The sequence below is a fragment of the Vollenhovia emeryi genome, unplaced genomic scaffold (genome assembly GCF_000949405.1).
Source record: "Vollenhovia emeryi isolate VEMERY1.0 unplaced genomic scaffold, V.emery_V1.0 DF939151.1, whole genome shotgun sequence".
In the NCBI taxonomy this organism is placed as follows: domain Eukaryota; kingdom Metazoa; phylum Arthropoda; class Insecta; order Hymenoptera; family Formicidae; genus Vollenhovia; species Vollenhovia emeryi.
The window spans coordinates 1,801,899-1,827,794 of NW_011967215.1; the positions used below are offsets into that span (position 1 = coordinate 1,801,899).

Sequence of the window (25,896 nt, forward strand, 5' to 3'; positions counted from 1 at the left end):
TATGTAACATATATAAATTACATATTTATAATATGGATGTAACACATTTGCTTATATATTTATATTATATTATGAATGATATATGAAAAATGCCAATTTCTATATATTAGTAGTATAATATATTTTTTATATCGCATATACGAGTTATATAAAACGAATGTACCATTTCTATTTTTCTTTATATGTATATAATGGAATATATATTTTTCCATGAGGGTTTAGCGATCTGACTATTAATCTGTGGTAATACTGCAATCAATAAGTACTCCCTTACCCTGTATACACTCCTACATCGAAAGGCCGTTTATTCGCCATGACAACGATGACGACGGCGTCAAAGTTTCTCGTAATCTCGTGTAGTGTTGTTCAACGACGATTTAATCAAGTCGAAAGGATTAAACACTGCAGAACGGTTATTTGCAGTAACGATTTCTCCAATCAGTTGTAAATAAAACAGTGTCAATCTTTTCAAAAGCTTTGAGGGAATACAATGACATGCTGTCTGTATAAAATATGGAAAATATAAATCGTGTGAAGCACGATTCTGTTATTTCGTGAAAGATTCAAGGTTATTAAGCATTTCGATGTAATTTATATTTAATTACTTTTTAATAGACTAAAGAAAATTAATGTTAGTTACAATGAAGAAATTTTAGACCCTTTTCATGCCATATTAATATAAATATGGAGAGAGACGTTTATGAAAAAGAGGAGACGAAGGAAGCAGACGAGCGGAAAAGTTTAAGCGACAGGGACGACTATGATAAATCGTCCATTTCGTACATGGATTATCGGTATGTACGATATTAGTTAATAAAATTGCATTAACATTTTCTACATGATTATTCATGGAACTTGCGTTACTTCCGAAATTTATTAAACAGCATTATTTCATTAAAACAGAATAAAATGGATTCGCGATCGCGTTTTGAAGTTTCTCGGACTGACGGGTCAGGAACACCTTTTCGACAAACTTATTAACGTAACGTTGATCTTTCTTGATACATTCCTAGTAGCACAATATATTGGCGCAATATTGGGAGATAATGTAAATCTAGCATTCCCAATATTGGTCCAATGTTATAAGATGGACGCCTTCTCTTATTTAGCAATATCGGTTTAATATTATATCAATATTAGATCAATATTGTTAAATCTTGGCCACTGCACTTCCAATATAAATCTGATATTATATAATTATTATCGTGCAATATTTACATTTATTCCGTGGCCAATATTGGCTTTACATTGGACAATATCAGCCAATGTACTGTGCTACTAGGGATAATTTAAAGGTTAATTAAAGTTAATGTCTATTGTCTTTAATTATTAGGCGAATAATCGACACTTTGAGGACAAATTACTCAACTTTTTCATATTGGACTTGTACGGAGTGACAGATTTAGAAAAGAAGCTGATTTTTTTCTACAAAACTTACGTCAGTGAAGTATTTCAGGAGGAAGTCCCAGTATGGGAGGAAAGTAAGAGAAAATACATTTTTATAAAAAGAGAGAGTGCGTGTGTATCAAATTTATGGCACGTTTTTCATCGATAAATATCAAGATTTCTCAATTCTCAAAATTTCTTAATATCTGTGAGAAGTCTTTATAAGAAATACTTTTCAGTCTTTTAGATATTATCTTTTAACATCAACAATGCTAAAATTAAGCAATAGATTAATATGGTTCGTTTCGTTTTGCTAATAATACGTAAATAGATTTCATTACACATCGCTGTTTAAAATAATAGATAGAATATCATCAGCTTACGTTGAATTACATGCAATTTTAATATAAATTATAAGACTCTTAAATAAATGACTTAAAAAAAATTCTCTAAATAAATAAGAGTCTTATTAATTTACATTGAAATTGCATGTAATCTAATGTAATCTGATCATATTCGATCTATTTTAAGCAGGGATGGATACGGTATTTTGTTAGATCGCTATTTCTTGTTTAAAAATGTAATTTTACTCCGTCTAAATTTCTTGGAGTGGAATCTCACTGTTCTGGAGTTAAAATACTGCCAGTCGCGAGATAGAGTGAAATTTAACTATCTATAACGAAATAGTATCACCAATTATAATGTTCTTAAATCAAGAAATTATTGCAAGTAGTATTTCATGAAAGTGTACAATTTTATAAAAATTAGTACAAAACTTTACTAGTTTTAAAAATTTGAGACAACAAAATCTTAAAAAGTCCTTTCAATCCGCACTCTTTTGTAAAGTGAAATTTTACTCCATTTCGAGCTAGCAATATTTTCATTCAAAAAGGGCGAGATCCCGCTCCAAGAAATTTTCGAGAGTATAGATCTTAAGATACAGATAATCTTGAAATTAATATATCGTATTTTTCGTGATACTCTTTGCGAATTTTTTAGTCAGATAAAAGAGCAGTTTTACATATAACAAGATTTTTAAATATCGTTAGAAAAAGTGGAGAAACGCGATAATGGCGAGAAGAAAAAAGATAAGAGACTCACAAAGAAAGGTAAAAGGAGTAAAGTTAAAGGCGGCAAAACGGATACCAGTTCAGCTGCTAGTCGCACAGCAATGAGTACCAGCACATTGCACACGTCCAGTATACAAGAATCCAGCGAGGAGGAGGAAGAAGAGGAGGAAGACGACGGGGAGCAGAATGGCAGTGGCGATTTTCCTACTTACCCTAGAAAAAAGACAGATTTGAAAAGCATATCTACTGGTCAGCTACGTTACGTTCTACAATTTTATGTAAATTTTATTTTGAACGTATATAATGGCGTATAATAATTAATTGTGATTCCTTTAGACAGTTCCTCTGTTGCACCACCACTTGGAGAAGAGGACAAATACATTTTAACTAAGGTTACTCAAAGATTAAATAATACGTGAATTGCCATAGCTACATCTGTCATTTAATCCTGTACGTGACAAAAACATCAACTTTTTGCTAAGGAAAAGATGACTCAGTCATTACCGATCGTTAAAGATTTGATTTCACCAGTGGCAGTTATTTTTAACTCAACCAATTTGTTGTTTCCTTCTTCAGTTCTAGTTTCAGAAGGAAACAATATAGTAATCGATTTAAACCGCAGTTAAAGCGTATCGGTGTTGAGTAACCGATCGTAAACCACGCGATCTATGACAATTGCAGAAAATGGTGGAGAAAGTCCGTCAGGTACCAGTGCTTCACATGATATGCGGCCAAATAGACAGCAAGAGAATCGACCTGCAGGACGTCACGTTCTTTTACTTTATGCGCACTAGCGACGAGGGTATACCTTCCTTCGATACTTATGAAGAGTGCCTGAACGAGATCACGAATTACGTGGTGGTCGGCTCGCTTGACAGGAAATTCTTATCCTCTTTGAATAGAATACTAGTCAACGTAAGCATTGTCGACATAATCGCGATCGATTCTGGTAACAATAAGTCTCACTAGTCGATTATATTGTCTGTTTTCCAACAATTACGATCTCTCTCAATAAGTTATAAATTATAGCACTGCACATTTAAACAGTTTATCGTTCTGTGCATAAATTAAAAAATCTTTTATATTCATATTGATTGCCGGGCCATGAAAATAATTTTTGCCTTAAAAGGCTAAAAAATTTATGGACATTTCAATATTACAAATTTAGGAAAAATATATTTCATTAAAGCGTATTGAAATATTTAAAAATAATTTAAAGCTAATTCAATAATGTACGAAAATAAAATGCTAGGTATTCAGACCGTTAGTGGAAAATCAATTCAGAATGTCCGATGTTCGCGATCGATGGCAAACCAAGAGTGCGGACGATGGGAAACGAAAGAAAGTAGATGTAGAAGCGGTGAGTATCAAGAAAGTAACATACGCATTAATGAATATTTTATAAAAGTACTATTTATAAATAAATTTTGATGAAATGTTATTTTAAAAGATAGTGAAGAATTCGTATCTCCATAATTATAACTTGGCACACACGTACACACGCATGCGCGCGCGCGCGCGCGCGATACCTTCTATGATATTTCAAATCTCTTCTATACAGCTGCCTTTTCTCTTTCTTGTATATCACACGGTATTAATTGAGATCAATAATAAAACTGACCGAACTGTTAGTAATAAATGATTTCACGACTGTTATCTTTTATTAAAGCGAGCAGTGTTGAGAAGGCCATCCCACTTCGTGACAGCGTCCACTTACGCATCCCGACAGGACCTGGACGCAAAAAGAAAGGCAGATGATGAAGGAAACACCACAATCTCCGCGGCCACTTTGCAGGACGAGATCCCAAGGAGTCGGAAACAGAAGTCAAGTTTAAAGGGATTCGACAGAAGATCCGAACCATCTATTTCGGAGTCCAAGTCCAGCAAATCAATTAGTTCGAAGGAAATACAAAAGCAGCCAGTGGGCGAGCAAATCAAGAAAGATATTTTAGATTATCTTGAAAATTTGATTGAGAAGACGGAGTGGTTAGCCTTACTTTTAAGATTGATAAATATTGCACCTAGCTAGTGATAGTAAATTTTTTCTTCCATATTAACCACTTCGCGATTTTGATTTTGTCATAGGACATTGGAGCATGTCGAAGGCGATATCTTATTGACGATGCCGAAGATACCAGAGCTGAACGATCCTGCAACAACAGACGATATGTTGTTAAAAAATAAAGATATTGTTGAACAAATGGAAGAAGTAGTTATGTCGTGGGAGAAACATATACAGAAGGCAAATATAATTTAGTATCTTTCTCTTTCATATACTTTTGTGTAAACTGTGTATGATTTTGAATTACTTGCAATGCATGCAGCGTCCTAAATCGATTTAAAAAAACACGGATGATGGTATACGTCAGTACTAATGTATCTTGAAGATAATTAAAATAATTTGTTTATGAATAATCGAAAGTTATACCTTAATAAACTACGTATTACTGCATTTTATTTTACCAGGTAATGGAGTCGTACGAGAGCAAAGTACTTCCGGGGAAAGGACCAATAGCGGAACATCAATACTGGCAGGATTGTGAGACTGGGTTAACAATATTAGTTGAACAGTTAAAAATGCCCATTGTTAAGAGGATTCTTGCCCTTCTGGAACAAGCGCTCTCGCCAATCGCCCCTAGCTTCCACTATTATCAGACCGAACTCTGGAAGCATTATGTCGAAGCCAGAGACAACAATAAGTTTATTCAAACGCTGTTGAGATACTTTAAGGTAATTGTGGAGATTTTAATAATTTCTTTTAACTGGAACATTAACAAATATTGGATATTATTAAAATGCTGAGAACATTTTTTAATATGTTCTTAAATCGACTTGAAATATTTTGAAAAAGTTAGATATTCAACTTTTGAACTACAGATATTCAAAAATAAAAAAACTTTCACTTTACATGAATTGTAAGTCAAAGATGAACGTAGCACAGTTTTGTTTTTAAAATATTAAAAATTGAGCGATTGTAAAATGTGGCAGAATAAAGTTTGGCTGAAAGAAAGCTAAATTAATTAAAGAATATACTTCTAAAAAGAATTTAAATACTGTAACAACACCCCTTAGTTATTTGTTAACGTTGCAGTTGATTATCGAGTCAGATTCGTTCGAATCTATATCGGAATGCATCCCGTCTCTGATAGAGGGGTTGCGAATGCTCTGGGTGTTGTCGAGTTATTACTGCCGCGAAGAAAAGATAATGCTATTGATGGACCGAATATCGTGGCAGCTCTGCGAGAATGTCAGACAGAATTTAGCGATCGTTTTGCTGTTTAAAAAACCTTTGGAAGAGATTCTGGAGAAAACGAGCATGGCCAGTGCGATGCTGAGGCAATGGAAACAATCGTATTTGAAGACCAGGCAGGATATTGAACTGTCGGGGAAGGGAGCTCGCTGGGAATTTGATCAGAAGCGTCTCTTCCAGAACACGGAGTATATCGCCGAGGTGTGCAGTGACCTTTACAAAATCGCCGGTGTCCTGCAAGACTTCTACAACATCTTTGGGCATGATCTAAAGTCTATCATAAACGATCCGGCGCAAATCGACGCTGTGATAAAACGAGTAGACGCACTAGTAGTGCCGATCGAAGAGGCCGACTTCGACATCTTCAACGCGTTTAACAAGGAAAACTGGGAAGCACTGACCGCATGGTTTTACGAGCAAGTAACGTTTCTAGAGGATCAGGCCAAGTTCTATATCGACGAGTGCTTCATGGTGTTGATCAGCGCAGAGAACGCGCTGGAGATGTTGCTCAAGTTCAAGTACATGAAAACTCGAGACGCTATTCAGCGCCAGTTGCTCCGAAAGTTCGATGTCATCATGCAGCAGTTCAGCAAGGAGATCAACGATGTGGAAAACATATTTCATCGTGGCAAATGGCACCCGCCGTTGCTGACGTATCACCCGCCGATGGCGGGAGCGATCTTCTGGGTGAAACAGCTGTTCCATAGACTGCGCAGGCCAGTGTTGATTTTCCAGGAAGTAGGCGAGTTGAAGCATAGCGAGCTGAAATTGCTCGCGTTCAGCCAATACCTCGATCTCGCGAAGAAATTGAAGGATTTTGGAGAAGCAAAATTCAATGCGTGGCTCGATAAGGCGTTGTTGACAGTGACTACCATCATGAAGAAGAGCGTTTTAAGGATAGTGCGAGTAGAACGGGATACTCCAGCCACTTTAACTTTTCCGGATGAGGAGCGAGCCGCGAAGGGGCTGATGCACGTGGCGTCGAAAGCAAAGGGCAAAGATGTGGGTTCTATTCTGTCAACTCCACGCGGATCCCTGCTGAAGATGGACAACGTGATGTCAAAACCCAGCGCAGAGATCGAAGCTTCCGGTGCCGTGGGTTCTAAAATCATTTCTACGTTGCAACCACGTCCGGAAGTGAAGGCTGATGTCAGAGGATCCTCGTTGAAGGACGGCAAAACCTCAAGCGTGTCCTTGGACAAGCACGACGCTCGTGCAAAGATCACCTGGCCGGAGTTCATGAGCGGCGCTATTCTGGTGGAGTGTCAGCTGCGCTTTCAGGTCAACTTCGACTGGGAGGTGTTCGAGGTCATCAGAGAGGCAGAACTAATGGAACAATTGGGTTTCAAACTGCCCGCAACTATTAGAGACGTCGGTATTCAGAAGAACCGGCTGAGAACGGATATCGACGCCACCACGAAGATGATTAATCAGTATAACGACATCCTAGATACGATGGACAGAGCCGATTTACAGCTTCTGAAGCAGAGTCTGCAGGATGTCGAGAAGCACATTCAGCCTGGAGTAACGCGGTTTAATTGGAATTCCTTGAGCATCTCAGATTACGCAGCCACTTGCCGTCGGGTACTGAAGAACTTGAATTCGATTGTCGAGCAAGTCAATCAGATAAAGAAAGAGCTTGATAACCGAATAGAATCTGAATTGCAATCGTACCATCTGTTTTCTACGAAGAAGGAAGTCGCCGAATCAGAGGTTCTCTTGCCATGCAAGGTATATTAATTTTAAATTGTCTTTCTATAATATAATCGAGGAGACGTATCGACAAAACTTCCTTTGAAATTTTCTGCGAAAATAAAATTAAAATAAACATTAATATATTGCTTTCCACTTAATTTTTACAAATACAGCAATAAAGTATATTAAATTACACAATAATTATATAACTAGTAGATTTATATTATCGTACAAATTACATACAATATTTAAGATATAATTTTTATAAATAATAAATATTTATTATAAACATTGTTTAATGAAATTGTCTTCTTAGATGTGATATTTTTCCGTTTTATAGAGTTATTTTACGGAAATAAAAAATCGACGATCTGAGCTGGTGTCGTCAATGTTGAAGACTTATCAGTCGATTAGTCCAATGCTTGTGAAGCTGGAAAGCTTAGTGTTGGGTACCTCCACTGGAACAAGTCCAGCCATGCAGCTCTTATATGAAAAATACGAAAGGAAAATCTTCTCTGCTTTTATAATGTATATATCTATTTTATTAGTAGAAATAATAGTTTCTTTTAAATCAGTTCTTTGTTTCATAAAATGTAGTTTGGTCTACTTTCTAGCTGTATGGTAAGAAACATGGAAGTTCTAAACAAAATATTAAACAACACTAAACCGATCTTCCAAGTAGACGCATTATTAATAACATCCGAAGTAATATTACGTCCGTCGCCCAACGAGATCTATAGCACCATTTGTTACGATGTGCGAGATCTGCTCGAAAGACTGAAAAGATTTTCCAGATGGATGAATGGAACCTGTTTGGAGTGCAAACTGCAGAGGAGAGAACTGTCGGAGGACTTGGTCACTTTCAGTTTCTTCGAAGACGTGATGAGTGTTCGAGTTGAGCAAAGTTTATCGATTTTACTTGTTAAATTTTATAACAGTTTAATACTCAAATTTATCAGCTTTGCGTAATGCAATTTAAGACGTAAAACTATCGCAGGTAATTAACGAGCTCGTAAGAGCGGTTCACGACACGGCGTATAGGATCTCGTCGGAATGCTCGCGATACTTGTACAGATGGAAGAAATACAGCAACATGTGGTCATTTGACAAAAATCTGGCTAGCGAGAAATTCGCGGCGATGAAACCTACGCTTTTACAATACGACGAGAAGTTCACGTTTTACGAAGGCATTCTGGAGGAGCTCGAAGATATGTCGTTCTATTTCGACATAAATAGTGTACGGTAAAGCGATGATTTTATATTTCACTTTTATGCAAATATAAAATCTTACATATTTTTTAACAAGAAGAGTATTAAAAAAGGTTTAAAATATATATTATATTAAAATTACTTTTAGCTGTCTATAATCTTTGAATTTGATCATACGATTCCGACTTTTACACTTTACTCCTTTCTTTCCACAAGGCTCAACCTGAAACCACTTTTATCCGGTATCGAGCGTCAAGCGAAGGAATGGAAGCAAGCTTTAGGGAATTACCTTCTGTCTGACACCGTATTAGCTATGAGTCAACTAAAAGCTCAAATCGAAACTTTTCGCGGCGAGATCGAACTAGTGGTCACCGGACTGGATCGTTTCGTGTCGATCATGCAGGCGATCGCCAACGTGAAAAATACAGCGATCCAAGCCGAGGTGCAATTTCTTTGTTATCAAGAGTGCTTTCAAACTATGCGCGCCCACGGAATTGTATTTCTCTCATCGGATGAAGCGATGGCGTACGAGCTACAACACGATTGGGAGTCACTGTATCTCGAAGCACTCTATAGAGCTTCGACTTTGGACAGTACCAGCGACAAATTTTCGGAGCTGACTCGAGAACAGATCCAACAATTCTTGACCGAAACCGCGATGTTCGCCGAAGATTTTGAGGCGCTCGGTCCCGGAAGCATCGAAGACGATCTGGAGTACGGACTGACGAAAATGGATGTAAGTAAAATTTAAAGAAGGTATTTCTAAACGATAATTATGATCTTGTTAAAAACATTCTTTTAAAAAATTTGTCTTGAATTTTAATCTCTCTTTTCTTTAATTTTCTTTATCGAAGGTGTAATATTATTACACCTTCAATAAGAACACAGTCACAAATTAGGAGAGCTCTTCATTCTTTGCAGGAATATGGCATACAAATCAACAAATACGAGGAAAGGCGATTGGATTTGATAAAGTTAGAAAACTTATTCGACTTACCGTCCACCGACTACTCAACTCTCCTTAAGATCAAGACGGAATACGAGGGCATGGAGGTGCTATACAATCTCTACAAGGAGCAGAGAAGCGCGCGGGATGTCTGGGCGAAGACTCTGTGGGTGAATTTGAATCCCCAGCAGCTCATCGATGGTATGGAACATTTCATACGGGAATTCCGACTATTGCCGAAATCCATCAGAGGTACAAATGTCGGCCACGCATTGGAGATCAACATGAAGAACTTCAAAAACTCGGTGCCGCTCTTCATTGAGTTGAAGAACGAAGCTATGCGCGAAAGACACTGGCAAGAGTTAATGAGGAGGACCGGGCAGTATTTTGATATGGACCCGGAAAGGTGTGCGGACAACGAATAACTAAACGAACGCTATGCGTGCGACTAAATGGACAACTCAGTAGAGATTATAGTTACAAAGAAGATAATATAAGGATAATATATAATATAAGATAATAGAACAATAATTATTATATTATTACGTGCATAATGCGACAATTGTTAGCATTTTTATATCTTTTATTATATCTAAATATTGCGTTAATTTATTTTATTTTTATTTTTATATTGTAGTACAACCGTATTAATATACGGTAAATTTATAAATTTAGAACATATACGCGTATCTGTATTTTTTAATATTTGCGTATATGTATAGAAAACGTTGTAAGATACGAATTATCCTTCTAGAATAATAATTGTGTGGAATACATGTATAATTTTTCAGTTAAATTAACAAGTGCGTTATATATTATTTTTTCATTTTTTTTTATCATGTGAATCTGTTTTTATTGTGACAGGAGACATAATCAATTATTAATGGCCAGTATAAACTCACCTAAATGCATATAGTTTGCATATAGTTTAATATTTGTCTTTTAAAAGTGCAGTTAATTACATAGACTTTTAAAGTGATATAAACATGGCGCAAGGAAAAACTTTTACTATTATAGAGGGGTAAGCTTCAAGCTATGTAATATGCTCACCTTGAGATGTGTCTGAAGCTGTTGTCTCATTTTGTGAAAACTGTTAAGAACTTTCACCATTAATGAGTTTTGATGAAATGAAAACCAGTTTCTCACACACACACACACACACACACCACTTTGAATAAGTAAACGTTATAGAATAAACATTGATTAATTGAATACCATTTCAGATTTACCTTAGAAAATATGTTCGCTATGGAGCTAGGGAAGTATCAAGACATTGCGCAAGACATTGTGATGTATGCCGTAAAAGAACTTGCGATAGAAAAAGGCGTGAAAGAATTAGCGGAAATATGGAAATCCATGCAATTCAACATGGTAAAACATTATAAAGGTATTCATCGAAAGCCTAAACTTAACTACACTTATTAACGTTTGGATAAATAAATGCGAGTAGATAAGTAAATTTAATTAAGCTGATATTAATAAAATAATACTTTCGCTAGTCACAAAAATAAAGAATTAATTGCGAGGAAAACGTACACAATCTTAAGATTGTCAATTGTATTTCTCAGGTATGGAAGATCGTGGCTTTATTCTTGGACCACTTGATGAATTGAACCTGGTACTCGAAGACAACATGTTGACCGTGCACGGTATGGCATCCTCGCAATTCATCGGACCGTTCCTGAACGCCGTTCAAAAATGGGAGCGCACAATGCATACGATCTCAGAAGTTCTGGAAGTGTGGGTGGACCTCCAGCGAAAGTGGCTGTATCTCGAAGGTATCTTTGTGGGCGGTGACATTCGCCTTCAGTTGCCGGACGAGACGAAAAGATTCGACGATATCGATCAGGCCTTCCAAAAAATCATGACTGACACGTCAAAGCGACTCAATGTCTTAGAATGTTGCACGATTTATGGTATTTAACAAAAATCAATCTGTATCTTAATTGTTAAAACTAAATTTTTACAAATATATGGATTATACAAAAAGAATCAAATAAACTCGAAAAATTTATCAATTAATTAAATGTTTTGAATAATTATTTATTTTTTACTCAGGCCGAAAGGACGAGTTCGAAGCTATGATAGCAGCCCTCGAAAGATGCCAAAAATCTTTGGCGGAATACTTGCGTAATAAACGCATTGTATTTCCGAGATTCAATTTTATTAGTGACGACGAACTGCTGAGCATTCTCGGCAGTGGCAGTCCTATGGCAATTCAAGAACACGTAGGAAAAATGTTCGATAATCTCGATAAATTCGCATTGGTGTCAGACAACATGGACACATTAATGGCTACGGCCCTCATATCTTGCGAAAGAGAAGTTATGGATTTCAGAAATCCCGTGTCCACAGAAGGTCAGATCGAAATTTGGATGGGCTTGGCGCTGGAAGAAATGAAGAGAACGAATCGATATCTAACGAAGAAAGCGATCTACAGTTACGGCAAGGTTTATATTAAATTACTATACCTCCATTCCTATGCACATTGAATTTCCGAAACAACACTTTCTTAAAACTTTCTTAATCTCTTTGTTGTTTTCTGATTTACTTTAATATGTTGTTCAAAGATAATTATTAATTACTAATACTCAAGATTAAAATTTTGTCTTTTTATAAATTGTATATTATAATTTGTACAACTTGACATAATAAAAGCAATAAAGCTACAATAATAAACGTTAGGTACGAAGACCGAGAACGCAATGGATACTCGAATTTCAAGGAATGATGGTTCTCGTAGCCAATCAAATATGGTGGACCGCAGAGGTCGAGAATGTCTTCGACAAGATATCTCAGGGAAATAAACGCGCGATGAAAGAGGTAATGCACGTAAATTGTGAATATAATTTGTGTCTAAATAAAAATAAATGTTTTCTCTTGTAGTATCTACAACAACTTAACACTCAATTGGACGAAGTGGTGACGCTGATGGGTACCGGCACGCTTACAAATAATGACAGAAAGAAGATTGACATGGTTTTGACCATCGACGTCCACATTCGCGATATTATCGAGGGCTTTGTTAGAGACAGCATTGTGGATCCCACAGAATTTGAATGGGAAAGCCAATTAAGGTGATTTTTGTTTGAAAATTTATATCCTTCGGGCAGATATTTAACATTAAACAATACAATCTTTTAATGATTATAACAATCTGTAAGACAAATCCCCATAAATATTATTTATATTATACTTTTACAATTATTTTATTTATAATGAATTATTTTTACGTGCGATAGATTTTATTGGGTTCATGATCTGGATAATGTATGGATGAACCAATGCACAGGCACTTTCGAATATGGTTACGAGTATATGGGCCTTAATGGCAGATTGGTCATTACGCCTCTGACGGACAGGATATACCTCACTATCACACAAGCTCTCTCAATGCACTTGGGTGGTGCACCGGCGGGTATGTGAAGCATGGCAGAGTTGCAAATTTCTCGAGTATGAGTCAAGTATAATTGCCTCTCATCGATTTTAAATGTGGTCCAACCACAATGAAACAAATTTAAATGCCACGCTGTAATTATACATGTAGAGACATATTGAAAAAAGTGAAAGATTGCACAGAATTCTAAAATATCAGCACAAAATTTATATTTATAATTTGTTTTAATTATCTAATAGATTTATAGTAACTGAAAAACTACATCCTCTTAATTTTTAACGCTAAGGTCCTGCTGGAACCGGAAAGACCGAGACAGTCAAAGATTTAGCGAAAGCTCTGGGGCTCTTATGTATCGTAACTAATTGCGGCGAGGGAATGGACTATATCACAATCGGGAAGACTTTAGGCGGTCTTGCTCAGTGCGGAGCATGGGGTTGCTTTGACGAATTCAATCGCATAGATAGTTCTGTTCTCTCCGTTATTTCAACCCAGTTGCAAACTATACGCTCAGCACTGCAAGTTAAAGCTCAAAGATTCATGGTATATATTTCATTATAACTGGACAAGATGAATTATTAAAAATAATGCGAGTTATTTACAGTCGCAGTAAATTAATAAAATAGTTTTACAAATGATAGAGCATTCTATAAAGAAGTTTTACAATTATATGTACATGTCAAATATTATAGAAATTTCTGAGATAATCAAAGTTGTATATTTGGTGCGACATTTAAAATTTTCTTTTCACTTTCTTCTAAAATTTTATTCTTTCAATCAAGCTTATATTATTTCTTTCTTAAATATGTTTGTCATGTAGTTCTATTAATCTCTCCGTTATTTTCTCTCCGTAACTTTAAAAGTTCGAAGCTCAAGACATCGTGTTGGACTCGAAAGTGGGAATCTTCATCACCATGAATCCAGGATACGCCGGGCGCACGGAATTACCGGAGTCTGTTAAAGCCCTCTTTAGACCAGTGGTCTGCATAGTGCCGGACAACGAGCTAATATGCCAGATCAAGCTTTTCAGTGCTGGATTTCTGACGGCAACGTTGCTGGCGAAGAAGATGACTGTTCTCTATAAACTGACAAGCGAGCAGCTCAGCAAACAAACGCATTATGATTTCGGCCTGAGAGCTCTTAAATCCGTACTTAATATGGCCGGCCAACTGAAAAGAACCTCCACTGACTTGCCCGAGAATGTCGTGCTGATGAGAGCCCTCAGAGACATGAACTTACCTAAGTTTGTGTACGACGATGTGCCGCTTTTCCTGGGTCTGATTAAGGATCTTTTCCCCGACTTAGACTGTCCTAGAATGCGCTATCCAGAGTTTAACGATGCGGTTGAAGCAGTATTGAAAGAACATGGCTACATTGTTTTACCTGAGCAAGTAAATACCGTTCTTAAAAATTTTTACGCATTGCTTATCTATTTATATAATAGATTTTCAATTAAAAAAGGAGCTAATTGGAAATAATAATGCAATCACTATCCACAGGTTGATAAAGTCATTCAATTATACGAAGTGATGATGACCAGGCATTCGACGATGATTATTGGTCCCACCGGCGGTGGTAAAACTGTGGTCATCGAAACGCTATGCAGAGCCCAGACGCACCTCGGTAAACCCACGAAACTGCATATTCTGAACCCTAAGGTGAATACTAGTTAATCGTAATAGTAGCATCGTTAAGTTTTCTTGTAGCATTTTTAAAATTATTATTTCTTGATTCGACCAAGGCTTGCACTGTCATTGAATTATACGGAATGCTAGAACCTACGACACGCGATTGGAGGGATGGACTTCTGAGCAGTATTTTTCGCGAAATTAATCGCCCACTGGATCCCGACAAAGATGAACGAAGATACATACTTCTCGACGGAGATGTCGATGCACTGTGGATCGAAAATATGAACTCAGTAATGGATGACAACAAACTGTTGACGCTGGCCAATCAAGAAAGAATCAAATTGCAAAATTATTGCAGTCTGCTCTTCGAGGTAACTTAATGCAGATCTAATAATTGTAATCTAATAAATAAAAATGGATAATTTTAAAATAAATTATGATGGTAAAATTATAAGGATAACAAAAATAAAACAGAAAGCTTTAGACATTTTTAAAATAATAAGTTGGTTCTTGTGCCGCAGGTAGGTGACTTGCAGTATGCCTCACCTGCAACAGTTTCAAGAGCAGGTATGGTCTATGTAGACCCGAAAAACTTGGGTTACCAGCCGTATATGGACAAGTGGATACAAGCTCAAGACAAAGCCGATCAAGATTTTCTGCGAGAAATGTGCGAGAGATATGTGCACGGCTCGCTTAGGCTTATTACCGAAGGAATGTTAGGTCTTCAAGCAGTCGAACCTCTTCGGACAATTATCCCGCAAACTGGACTCAATATGGTAATCGCTAGATTAATTATCGATTTGCTGGCAATCACAATTGTAATAACGATTAAATTTGTTCTATTGCATTTGCAAAAGATAAGAGAGAGAGAGAAAGAGAAGAATAAAAGCTGAATCTTAAATAAAAATTTTAGAACTAATTTGCCTTTTTATTATATGCTATGAATAATATATTGACTTCTTAAGGTAACTCAATTTTGCTACGTATTTGACGGCTTGCTGTCGTCGTTGAAAAATGAACTGACAAGAAAAAAATCGGAAGTCGACCGAGAGGAAGAGGACAATTTGTTGGTGACGAAAGAAGAGCTCTGGGAGGCAATGTACATTCAAGCGTGCTATTGGTCGTTCGGCGCATCTATTGTGGACGAGGCTCGCCCCAAGTACGACGAATACATAAAGAAGACGTGTGGGTTTATACTGATGCAAGACACGCCCGCTAAGCTGGCGACCGCTAGTAAGTTTAATAGAAAAAATAAATTCATAAATATACAAAACTAAATTATCATCATCAAGATCTGATTAATGCACCTTTCGCTATCATTATTAACTAAGAAAAAAATTAATACGTTTGCTTAGGATACATGCCCGCGTCTTTCCCAACCATCTACGATTACATATTGGATACTAAGAAAAAAGTTTGGATAGCTTGGAAATGGTTGGTACCGGCGTACCTTCACGACAGACAGAAAAACTTCTCGGACATTTTAGTACAGACGATTGATACTCTACGTACTACGTGGTTCATAGATTTAATGAAGAATCTGCAGAGACCAGTACTGTTGGTCGGAGAGATTGGCGCATCAAAGACTGCCATTATTCATGAGTTTCTAAGGAACTTGAATTCCGAAAAATACGTGAGTGACAAGTATCGAAGAGATTAGCTCAATAACTCATATTAATTACTTTCTACTAATCCAAATAATGTTTCAATAAAATGCACATATAATATGCATATGAAAAATACAAGTGTAATAAGATGCGAAAATTTTACATTGTGACATTGAATGTAGGAACAGCTCTTAATTAATTGTTCCTCGAGAACCACCTCGATGGATGTACAGAAGAATCTCGAATCGGCAGTGGAGAAAAGATCGAGAGAAATATTCGGAGCACCGCCCGGGAAGAAATTGATAGTCTTCATCGACGACATGAACATGCCGATTGTGGATATTTACGGGACCCAGCAGCCCATCGCGTTTCTTAAGCTACTGTTTGAGAGAGGCGGCTTTTACGATCGCGAACGTGATCTAAATTGGAAGTATTTGAGAGACATCTGTGAGTATCGTGCGCAGAATGTCTCGAAAGTGACACCGCTTCTTTCAGAAACGTGACGTCAATTTCCTTAGCAAGGAATTCTATTAATTTTTCTATACAACTTTATCATTATCAACTTTTCGTTTACTTATCGATCAAGAATTTAATAGATATCTACAATGTATTAACACAATTGCAGAAGATTTTAATTGCATTAATGTCTTACGAATTGCTTTCTATGTAGATTATTTAGCAGCCATGGGAGAACCCGGTGGCAGCAGAAACGAAGTTGACCCGCGGTTTATCTCGATGTTCTCGGTTTATAACGTAACTCTTCCCACGAGCGAGACTCTCAATTACATTTACGGGAGTATCTTATCCGGACATCTGCAAATCTTTTCGGAGGCAGTTCAATCTATCGCGGGCGGACTCGTGCAACTGATGTTGGAACTTTACGAGGTAATTCCGCGGTATATTATAATATAATTTCTTTAAATAAGATATCATAGAGTAAGATAGACATAATGTTATTCAGACAGTTAGGAAAGAACTGCTGCCGACACCGTCCAAATTCCATTACATTTTCAACATGCGAGATCTCTCGAGAATCATGGCTGCATTGCTTCAGAGCCATCCGGATTTCTTTCCAGACACAAAGCAGTTCGTTAGGCTCTGGAGAAACGAAATCACCAGAGTCATATGCGATCGTCTCGTTAGCGTACAAGTAATAAGCCTCCTTCTCTCTTTCTTGTCCATTAAAGCTTCATTTTTTAAGTTCCGCTATTCCAGGACGAGAATTTGGTCACCGAGCAACTAAGCGAAAAAATACAGGATTATTGGGAGCTAGAACCCGAAGTGATTCAATACAGTTTAAGAGACCCGATACTCTACGGCGACTACAGGAATGCTTGCAACGAGGATGAGCCTAGGTTTTACGAGGATCTGTTGGATTACGAAGCGGTTTACAGCTTGTTTCTAGAGGTCAAGCCTTTTCTTTAAACGAGTGGTTTTCCTTAATCATTCTTTTATGCTACATTAATATTCGATCTTTAATCTCGTTGTTTAATTAGGACATTGAACAATATATGTTTAGATCTCTTTGTTATTCGCAGATTTTCGAAGAGTACAACGAGAGGAACAGAACCAAGTTGCACATAGTTCTCTTCAATGATGCGCTTGGACACCTGACCAGAGTGCATCGTGCACTTCGGATGCATCGAGGTCACGTGCTGGTCATCGGCACGGGTGGCAGCGGTAAGAAATCCGTGATAAAATTAGCATCCTTCGCCGCCGGTTACCAGTTCTTCCAGATCGTCCTGAGCCGCGGATACAACGAATCGTCCTTCCGCGAGGACATGAAGAATCTGTACAACATGGTCGGCCTGGAGAACAAAAAGGTCGTGTTCATGTTCACATCCGCTCACATCAAGGACGAGGGCTTTCTCGAGCTGGTGAACAGCATGTTAACGGCGGGCCTCGTACCGGCTCTCTTCAATGACGAAGAGAAAGACACGATCGTCACTTCTTGCAGAGACGCAGCAGTGAAAGCAGGCTTCGATGTCTCAAAGTGAGTCGTCTTCCACAATTTTGTTCTTGAAATTATTCCTTATCGAATTCTCGAAATACATGTTTAATATAAAATGTCCGTGACTCTAGGAAGAGCGTCTGGTCGTATTTCGGCAAAACGTGCACCGCGAATTTGCGGATAGCGTTGGCGATGAGTCCATCGGACGACGCTTTGCGAACGCGATGTCGCAATTGTCCCGGCTTGATCAACGACACCACCATAGACTGGATGTTTCCGTGGCCGCAGCAGGCTCTGGTAGCGGTAGCGAACGTTCTTCTCAGAGATGTGAGCAAAGATAGTATGGCGAAACAATGTTCACAAAAAACAAAAAACAAGAGAGCCTTTGCTTCCAGAATCCGATCGTGCCGCAGGAATACAAGGAAGTGATTGTAAGTCACATCGTGTATGTGCATACATCCGTATTGCAATATACGGTGGACTTCGCAACGAAGCTGAGACGACGAAATTATGTCACCCCGAGACATTTCCTGGACTTTATCGACACTTATTTGAAACTGTTGATAGAGAAGAAGAACTTTATAAATTCACGCTGCGCGCGCCTTTCCGGAGGTAGATGCCAAATCGTTTTACGAACTGACCCATCTTTTTCCATATTTCTTCCTCTTAGTGAAATGCAACAAATATAACATAATTAAAAATTTATTTTTACATCTTGTCTTATTTTTATTTTGGAAGAAATTATAATTACGTGTATATCTTTCGATTAAAGAGACCAGGTTTTCCATCTTCGGTAAAATAAATACTTTTTCTTATAGGATTGCAGAAGATCATGGAAGCATCGGTGACTTTGACGAAACTAAATAAAGTGTTGGCCGAGCAGAGAATTAAAGTGGGTGATCAAACGAGAAGCTGCGAACGGCTGCTCGCGTCTATCGGCGAGAGTACAGACGTTGCAGTGGAGAAGAAGAATCTGAGCCAAGAGAAGAGGAAGGAGATTGAAGACAAGAAGAAAATGATTGCCAAGGAGGAGACTGAAGCCAGGCAGGTCTTAGCTGAAGCCCAACCGGCTCTCGACGCGGCCAAACTTGCATTGGGCGAACTCGAGAAAGCGGATATCACCGAGATAAGGTTCATCATTCTGGATTGATTATTGCTTTTCTCTGTTTATAAAGATTTGATTATTGTGTAAAATTTATCTGTTCAAATTTCTAAGCTGTATTTATCCAACATTGAATTTATAAAATTTGAGAAAAAAGGCTAGAGCAGCATTTAAACTAAAGATTAAATTTCAAACTCGCAAGAATCAATAATGACTCTTCAGGTCCTTCGCCACTCCACCTGAACCGGTTCAGATTGTTTCGGAATGCGTCGCGATACTGCGGGGCGTCAAAGAGGTGTCGTGGAAAGGAGCGAAAGGCATGATGAGCGATCCTTATTTCTTGAAGAACTTGCAGGAGATGAACTGCGACCAAATCACTCTGCGGCAACAGCAAGCGGCACGGGCGCATTTAAAGACGACGGACAAGCTGGATCAGATGCAAGTCATCAGCAAAGCGGGATACGGCTTATACAAATTCGTACTTGCTGTTTTGGATTATTGTGTTGTTTATAGAGAGGTATTTAACTTTCGCCTAAAATTTAACGTAATCTCTATTTTTCTCCTTCTGATTTTTATCTCGATACTTCAATTTAAAGATTCATCCCTTATCGCAGTCCAGTTTCTTACCCTGTATAAAAATCAGTATACCTTCATTACAAATTTACTTTTAATCCGCCATTTCAGGTGAAACCGAAGATTGATAGAGTTCAGGCGCTCGGAGCAGAGTCTGAGAAAGCCAGGCGCGCGTTAGAAAGAGAAGAACGGGAATTAAAACGATTAGAAACAACGATCCAGGAATTGAACGCGAAATACAATGTTGCAATGGCTGAGCGACAGAATCTTCAGGATGAAACAGACTTGTTGCAACGACGACTTATGGCCGCCGATAAGCTCATTTCCGGATTGTCCTCCGAGAATGAACGGTGGCGAAAGGATCTGCAAGTTCTTCAAGACGACATGGAGAAGATCACGGGAAATTGCTTGCTCGCAGCGTCTTTTCTGGCCTACAGCGGTCCCTTTTCCTACGAGTTCAGAAACGAAATGTACAGCGATTGGCAGAAGAACATCTTGGAGAAAGAGTTACCTTTATCGAAGCCATTCAAGCTGGAAGCGCAACTGAGCGACGACGTTGAAATTAGCAGGTAAATGAGGCTATTACATTTGACTGTCAAATAGATGTATATCCATAAATCACTTCAATTAATATCCCGAAATAATTAAATACTATATGATTTTATTTATAATGTTTAAAATTAAAACTGAAAACTTTTAAAAATTAGGACTAAAAGAAAGAACGCTCTATACAAAGACAATTTTAATAATGATTCATAGATGAAGTTTTTTTACTTTTCCCTAGAAAATATATTCATATAATTTAGCGATATGATAAACTCTACGCGTCTAATATTTTATGCAATTTGCAGATGGAACTCGGAAGGTCTACCACCAGATGAGTTATCCGTGCAAAATGGCATACTGACCATGAAAGCGTCCAGATTTCCGTTTTGTATCGATCCTCAGCAACAAGCATTAAATTGGATAAAGAAGAGGGAGCAGAAGAAGAACCTGAAGATCCTCTCGTTTACGGACACGGATTTCTTGAAGCAAGTCGAACTGGCTGTCCAATATGGCCTGCCCGTGCTTGTCCAAGATGCCGACGAGGTCGATCCTATCTTGAATAACGTCTTGTCGCGAAATATCCAGAGTAAGCTGTGAAATTCAAATAGATTCATGGATCAATATTTTATATCAATATAACTGCAGTGCGCAAGAACTTTAAAATTGTTCTGATTTTATCGATTTGTGTGCTGTAGCTGCTGCAGGACGAACTTTTGTTATTCTCGGCGGCAAGGAAATAGATTATGATCCACGATTCCGAATATATCTGACAACGAAGGCGACCAATCCGATGCTGGACCCTGCCTTGTATGCCAGGGCGGTCGTTATTAATTACATGGTCACTACAGCGGTGAGTTGACTTTATGATACGGCCATAATTACGATAGAATTGTAATTATCTTGTAAGTCACAATTATGTTATCGAGTTCCGAATTCAAATTTTGCATAATAAATTCTCGCAAGACGCTTCTCCTCAGGGCTTGGAGAACCAGCTTCTGTCGGTGGTAGTAAGAACTGAAAGACCAGACATTGAGGAGCAACGTGAGACGTTAATCTTGGAGACAAGCGAGAACAAGAATCTGCTGCAGCAACTGGAAGACAGTCTCCTGCGCGAGATTGCTACGGACCAAGGCAGTATGGTGGACAACATTGAGCTGATCGAGACCTTGGAGAGCATCAAGTCCAGCGTCAATGAAGTGATGAACAAGCTGAGGCTCGCGGAAGTCACTTCAGCTGATATAAACAAGCTTCGCGAAAACTATCGCCCGGTGGCGGAACGGGGCGCGATTCTTTTCTCCGTGCTGGTCGACATGGCCACCGTAAACCCCATGTATCAGTACTCCCTGATCAGCTACGTCGAGGTGTTTATTCACTCGTTGAAGAGATCGTTACCAGACTCGGTGGTCAGCAAACGATTGAGAAACATCATCCCGATGCTGACGAAGAACGTCTACGACTATGGCTGCACTGGCATCTTCGCGCGGCACAAGTTGCTCTTTTCTCTGCAAACTTGCATGAAGATAGAGCAGAGTATAGGCAATGTGAATCAAAAGCAGCTGGATTTCTTCGCCAAGGGCAGCATGGTACTGGAGAAATCACCTAAATCGAATCCTACTACATGGCTGCCTACATCAGGTTGGGAGGATATTCTCAAACTGGCGAGCGATTTTTCGGAAAAGTTTGAACAGCTTCCGGAAGAGCTACGCGATTTCGAGGATGAGTGGAAGAAGGTAAAGATTCTAAACGACGACTATTCGAATAAATTAACTTATTTCACGGGCGTATTTAAAATTGCACGTTTTGCTTAAAATTTTGTTCAAGACAATTCACATAATCTTTGAATTGAGTCATGCTATACTGCAAGGAGTGAGAATTATGTTAAAGTGTCTCAATTAATTATCCGTTTCAGTTGTACGACTCGGACACGCCAGAGATAGAGGAACTTCCTTGCGACTATAACGCACGATTGACATCATTCGAGAGGCTGATGCTGTTACGCTGCTTCCGCGTAGACCGTGTCTATCGCGGTATAATTAATTATATTACTGAGATCATGGGCGAGCAATATATCACGCCGCCTCACGTGAGTTTCGACATGATTTTCGAGGAAAGTACACCGACCATGCCCGTGGTCTTCATTCTCAGTCCGGGTTCAGATCCCACTTCAGAGCTGATGAAATTAGCCGATCGGTACGGTTGCGGCGGAGGAAAGTTTAAATATCTCTCGCTCGGTCAGAGTCAAGACAAGGTGAGATAAAGAGTAACGTAAAATTCATGTCCACCACGACGTTTGGCTCGAAGAATTTAATTAACGCATCTTGATGTTGCGTCAATACGTCGCGTTTAATTATTTGAAGAAGTTGCGTCTAACTTACTCGTACAATTTATTTGTATAACAGGTCGCGATGGAGTTATTGAAAACAGCGATGACGAGAGGTCAATGGCTGATGCTTCAGAATTGCCATTTGCTGTTATCCTTCACGAAGAATCTGGAAAAGGTCGTGGAGAACCTGGAAAAGCCCCATCCCGACTTTCGCTTGTGGCTCACTACGGAACCCACCCCTCATTTTCCAATCGGAATACTTCAGCAATCTTTGAAGGGTACAACAAAAATGTATGGCAGTTGTACCTTGTATTTTTTTAATGGAATTTATTTGCAGTGGTGACGGAGCCGCCGAGTGGATTAAAGCTAAACTTGCAGAACACGTACTTCAACATGCGGCCGCAGCTCTTGGAAAGTTGTCCTCATCCTCTTTACAAACACTTAATTTACGTCCTGGCGTTTTATCACGCAGTTATCCAGGCAAGCGAATTTTCACATAATCGCACATTTTATCCTCCGAGAAACAACTTCAATAAATCTTCATCACAGGAGAGAAGAAGGTATGACAAAATTGGATGGAACATAAACTACGATTTCAATGAGTCAGATTTCAAAGTGTGTATTACTATCTTGGACACTTATTTGACGAAGGCACTGGCAACGAAAGAGTCTAAAGTACCGTGGAACAGTCTGAAATATTTAGTTGGCGAAGTACGTTCGAATTCTAAGATCCAAATCTTTTTCTTTTTTAATTAATACGCCAAACTTTTTATCATTCCTCTTTTTTTTCTCAAAATTGAGTTAATTTTGAACGCAGCTCATGTTTTATGGTCGCAAAATAACCAGGTGATGTACGGCGGAAGAGTGATAGACAGTTACGATCGTCGCGTCTCTTACACATACATGGACGAGTATTTCGGCGATTTTCTCTTCGACGAGTTTCAACCGTTTCACTTTTACAAGAACGACTTGGTCGACTACGTGATACCGCCGGAAGGGAATCGCGACGCTTACCTGCGATTCATCGACGAGCTTCCGCTGGTGAACAGTCCGGAGGTGTTCGGGCTGCATCCAAACGCCGAGATTGGATACTTTACGCAGGCAATTAAGAGAATATGGAGGCATCTCATAGAACTTCAGCCGCAAACAGGTGCGAATATATCGCACATTGTTCCCGTTTTATCAAGCACTGTTTCTATAATATCGGTCGTGACATTATGCAGCGAAAGTATAGTGCAATTGAAATGAGTTGGCAATAAGTGGAGAAACAAATTTTTAAACTCGAGTCTCCAACATAAGAACAATCGAAATAGATTTAATTAAATATTGAATAACTTTAAGTTAACAGTGAGTTATATGACATTTTTATAGATATTACTTCCTTGAAAGAAAAATCTGATATCAGATATTTTCACGTTGTATATCGTAATTCTTAACTTTATTAATTACGAAATTATCTATAGTTCGTTCGGATAAAAGGAATAAATAGCATTGTTGAGTTTATTTCCCGATAAATTATAATCATATAAAATGACGTCAAATTCTTAGCCGTGAGCGTCACTGGTGTCAGCAAAGACGAATTCATCGATAACGTAGCGAAGGAGATCCTGACCAAGATACCCGCGCCATACGATATTAGTAAGGTCAAGAGAAATTTTGGCGTGGCCGTGACACCGACCGCAATCGTTCTATTTCAAGAATTGAAGAGATTCAACAAATTAATAGAAACGATTACGAGGACGTTGAACCAACTGAGAAAGGTTGGGGAACCTTCCAAGATAAAACTTTCAATCTGCCATACACAGACTTAATTTAATTACTTTATATTTAATAATTGTTTAAGTAATTATGTACCGATCTTGTACAAGATACATTTTTATTGCCATAAAAATCTTGCTTTATCGCAATTACTCTATGTTCTATAGATTTGCATTAATCTCGAATTCTTCGTAATATAAAATTTGTATATTTTTTGTACTTTTTTTATTACAATGCAGTTTTAAATCCACTTTTATAATTCTGCTAAGTTTATCATTAACTAAAAAATACGGCTGATATTTAAAACAAAGTAAAACAATTTCAATCGTAGGCTATCGCCGGCGAGATCGGGATGGACGCGGTGCTGGAGAACATTTCCGTGGCGCTTTATAACGGTACCCTGCCCAAAGAATGGGCCAGAGTGGCGCCGGACACGCGAAAGAACCTTGCCGGCTGGATGGGCCACTTGCAGAAAAGGATAGACCAATACACAAACTGGGTGCGTTTACGCGAAACCTCACGAATCATCGTAACGTTGCTCCGCCGACGCTGCATGCGCCGTTATCTTAATTAATGGTGCTTTTTCTCCCATTAAGTCCGGCGCGAACGAACCCGTGGTGCTCTGGTTGTCCGGGTTGCATGTCCCGGAAACTTATCTGGCGGCTCTGGTGCAAATGGCTTGCCGCAAGAATAATTGGCCCCTCGATCGTTCCGTCATTTACACGACGGTGTCCAAGTTCTCCAAGCCCGACGATGTTGAGGAGAGACCCGATCAGGTAAATCCGATGACGCTCGCTTTACTTTTCACAAAGTTTTATATTAGAATTACACTACATGCCAGGTCTCGTCTTAAACAGGGGTGCTACGTGTACGGATTGTATTTGGAAGGCGCTAGGTGGGACATCGAGGAACATCGTTTGAAAAGATCGCATCCGAAAGTTCTGATTGAAGAGCTGCCGATATTGACCGTTGTACCTACTGAAGTTCACAGATTGAAGCTACAGGTATCGAATTCGCTTATTCGCTTCCACAGTTATTCTTAGAAAATACCTCGTCTCGCTCTTGCAATTCATTTCGAGTCAAAAGATTCGTACTTTCACATAATTTGCAATTTCTGCGGAGAACTTCCGAATTGTAAAGCGGATATTTACGCTTGTTACAGAATACGTTTAAAGCTCCCGTATACACGACGTCGAGCCGGCGAAACGCCCTCGGCGTTGGTTTAGTCTTCGAAGCAGATCTGGCGACCCCAGAACACATTTCGCATTGGATACTTCAGGGTGTTTGTCTAGTGTTAAATACAGATTAAAACGGTCCTCGAGACCAACGAAACAAGAGCCGCTAGATTTTTCAGTATATATCACGTATTCTAGTCTACTATTAATTAATTATGCTCACAGCATAAAGACGACTATTGATAACTATTCTCAACTGTCGTAATTTAAAAGATTATGT

At 38.5% G+C, this 25,896-nt stretch overlaps 1 protein-coding gene across 1 annotated transcript; it reads left to right on the forward strand.

Annotated features, from left to right (window-relative positions):
* Positions 1 to 2,689: 2,689 nt before the first annotated feature.
* Positions 2,690 to 25,895, forward strand: LOC105565546 (dynein heavy chain 10, axonemal). Its single transcript, XM_012018834.1, has 49 exons — positions 2,690 to 2,705; positions 2,793 to 2,848; positions 3,138 to 3,371; positions 3,709 to 3,816; positions 4,126 to 4,442; positions 4,542 to 4,698; positions 4,923 to 5,186; positions 5,548 to 7,437; positions 7,742 to 7,929; positions 8,016 to 8,295; positions 8,399 to 8,643; positions 8,827 to 9,346; positions 9,532 to 9,962; positions 10,780 to 10,943; positions 11,125 to 11,472; positions 11,615 to 12,006; positions 12,242 to 12,379; positions 12,443 to 12,633; positions 12,799 to 12,974; positions 13,240 to 13,493; positions 13,814 to 14,341; positions 14,450 to 14,608; positions 14,692 to 14,952; positions 15,103 to 15,357; positions 15,547 to 15,814; positions 15,937 to 16,214; positions 16,371 to 16,635; positions 16,859 to 17,073; positions 17,150 to 17,338; positions 17,404 to 17,595; positions 17,727 to 18,181; positions 18,271 to 18,466; positions 18,535 to 18,751; positions 18,958 to 19,270; positions 19,464 to 19,758; positions 19,926 to 20,383; positions 20,666 to 20,946; positions 21,056 to 21,210; positions 21,338 to 22,090; positions 22,270 to 22,608; positions 22,760 to 22,961; positions 23,021 to 23,163; positions 23,233 to 23,394; positions 23,530 to 23,833; positions 24,232 to 24,443; positions 24,773 to 24,940; positions 25,038 to 25,217; positions 25,299 to 25,445; positions 25,604 to 25,895. The coding sequence occupies exons 3-49, from the start codon at positions 3,141 to 3,143 to the stop codon at positions 25,748 to 25,750; spliced, it is 14,031 nt and encodes a 4,676-aa protein (XP_011874224.1). The 5' UTR covers positions 2,690 to 2,705; positions 2,793 to 2,848; positions 3,138 to 3,140; the 3' UTR covers positions 25,751 to 25,895.
* Position 25,896: the final 1 nt, after the last annotated feature.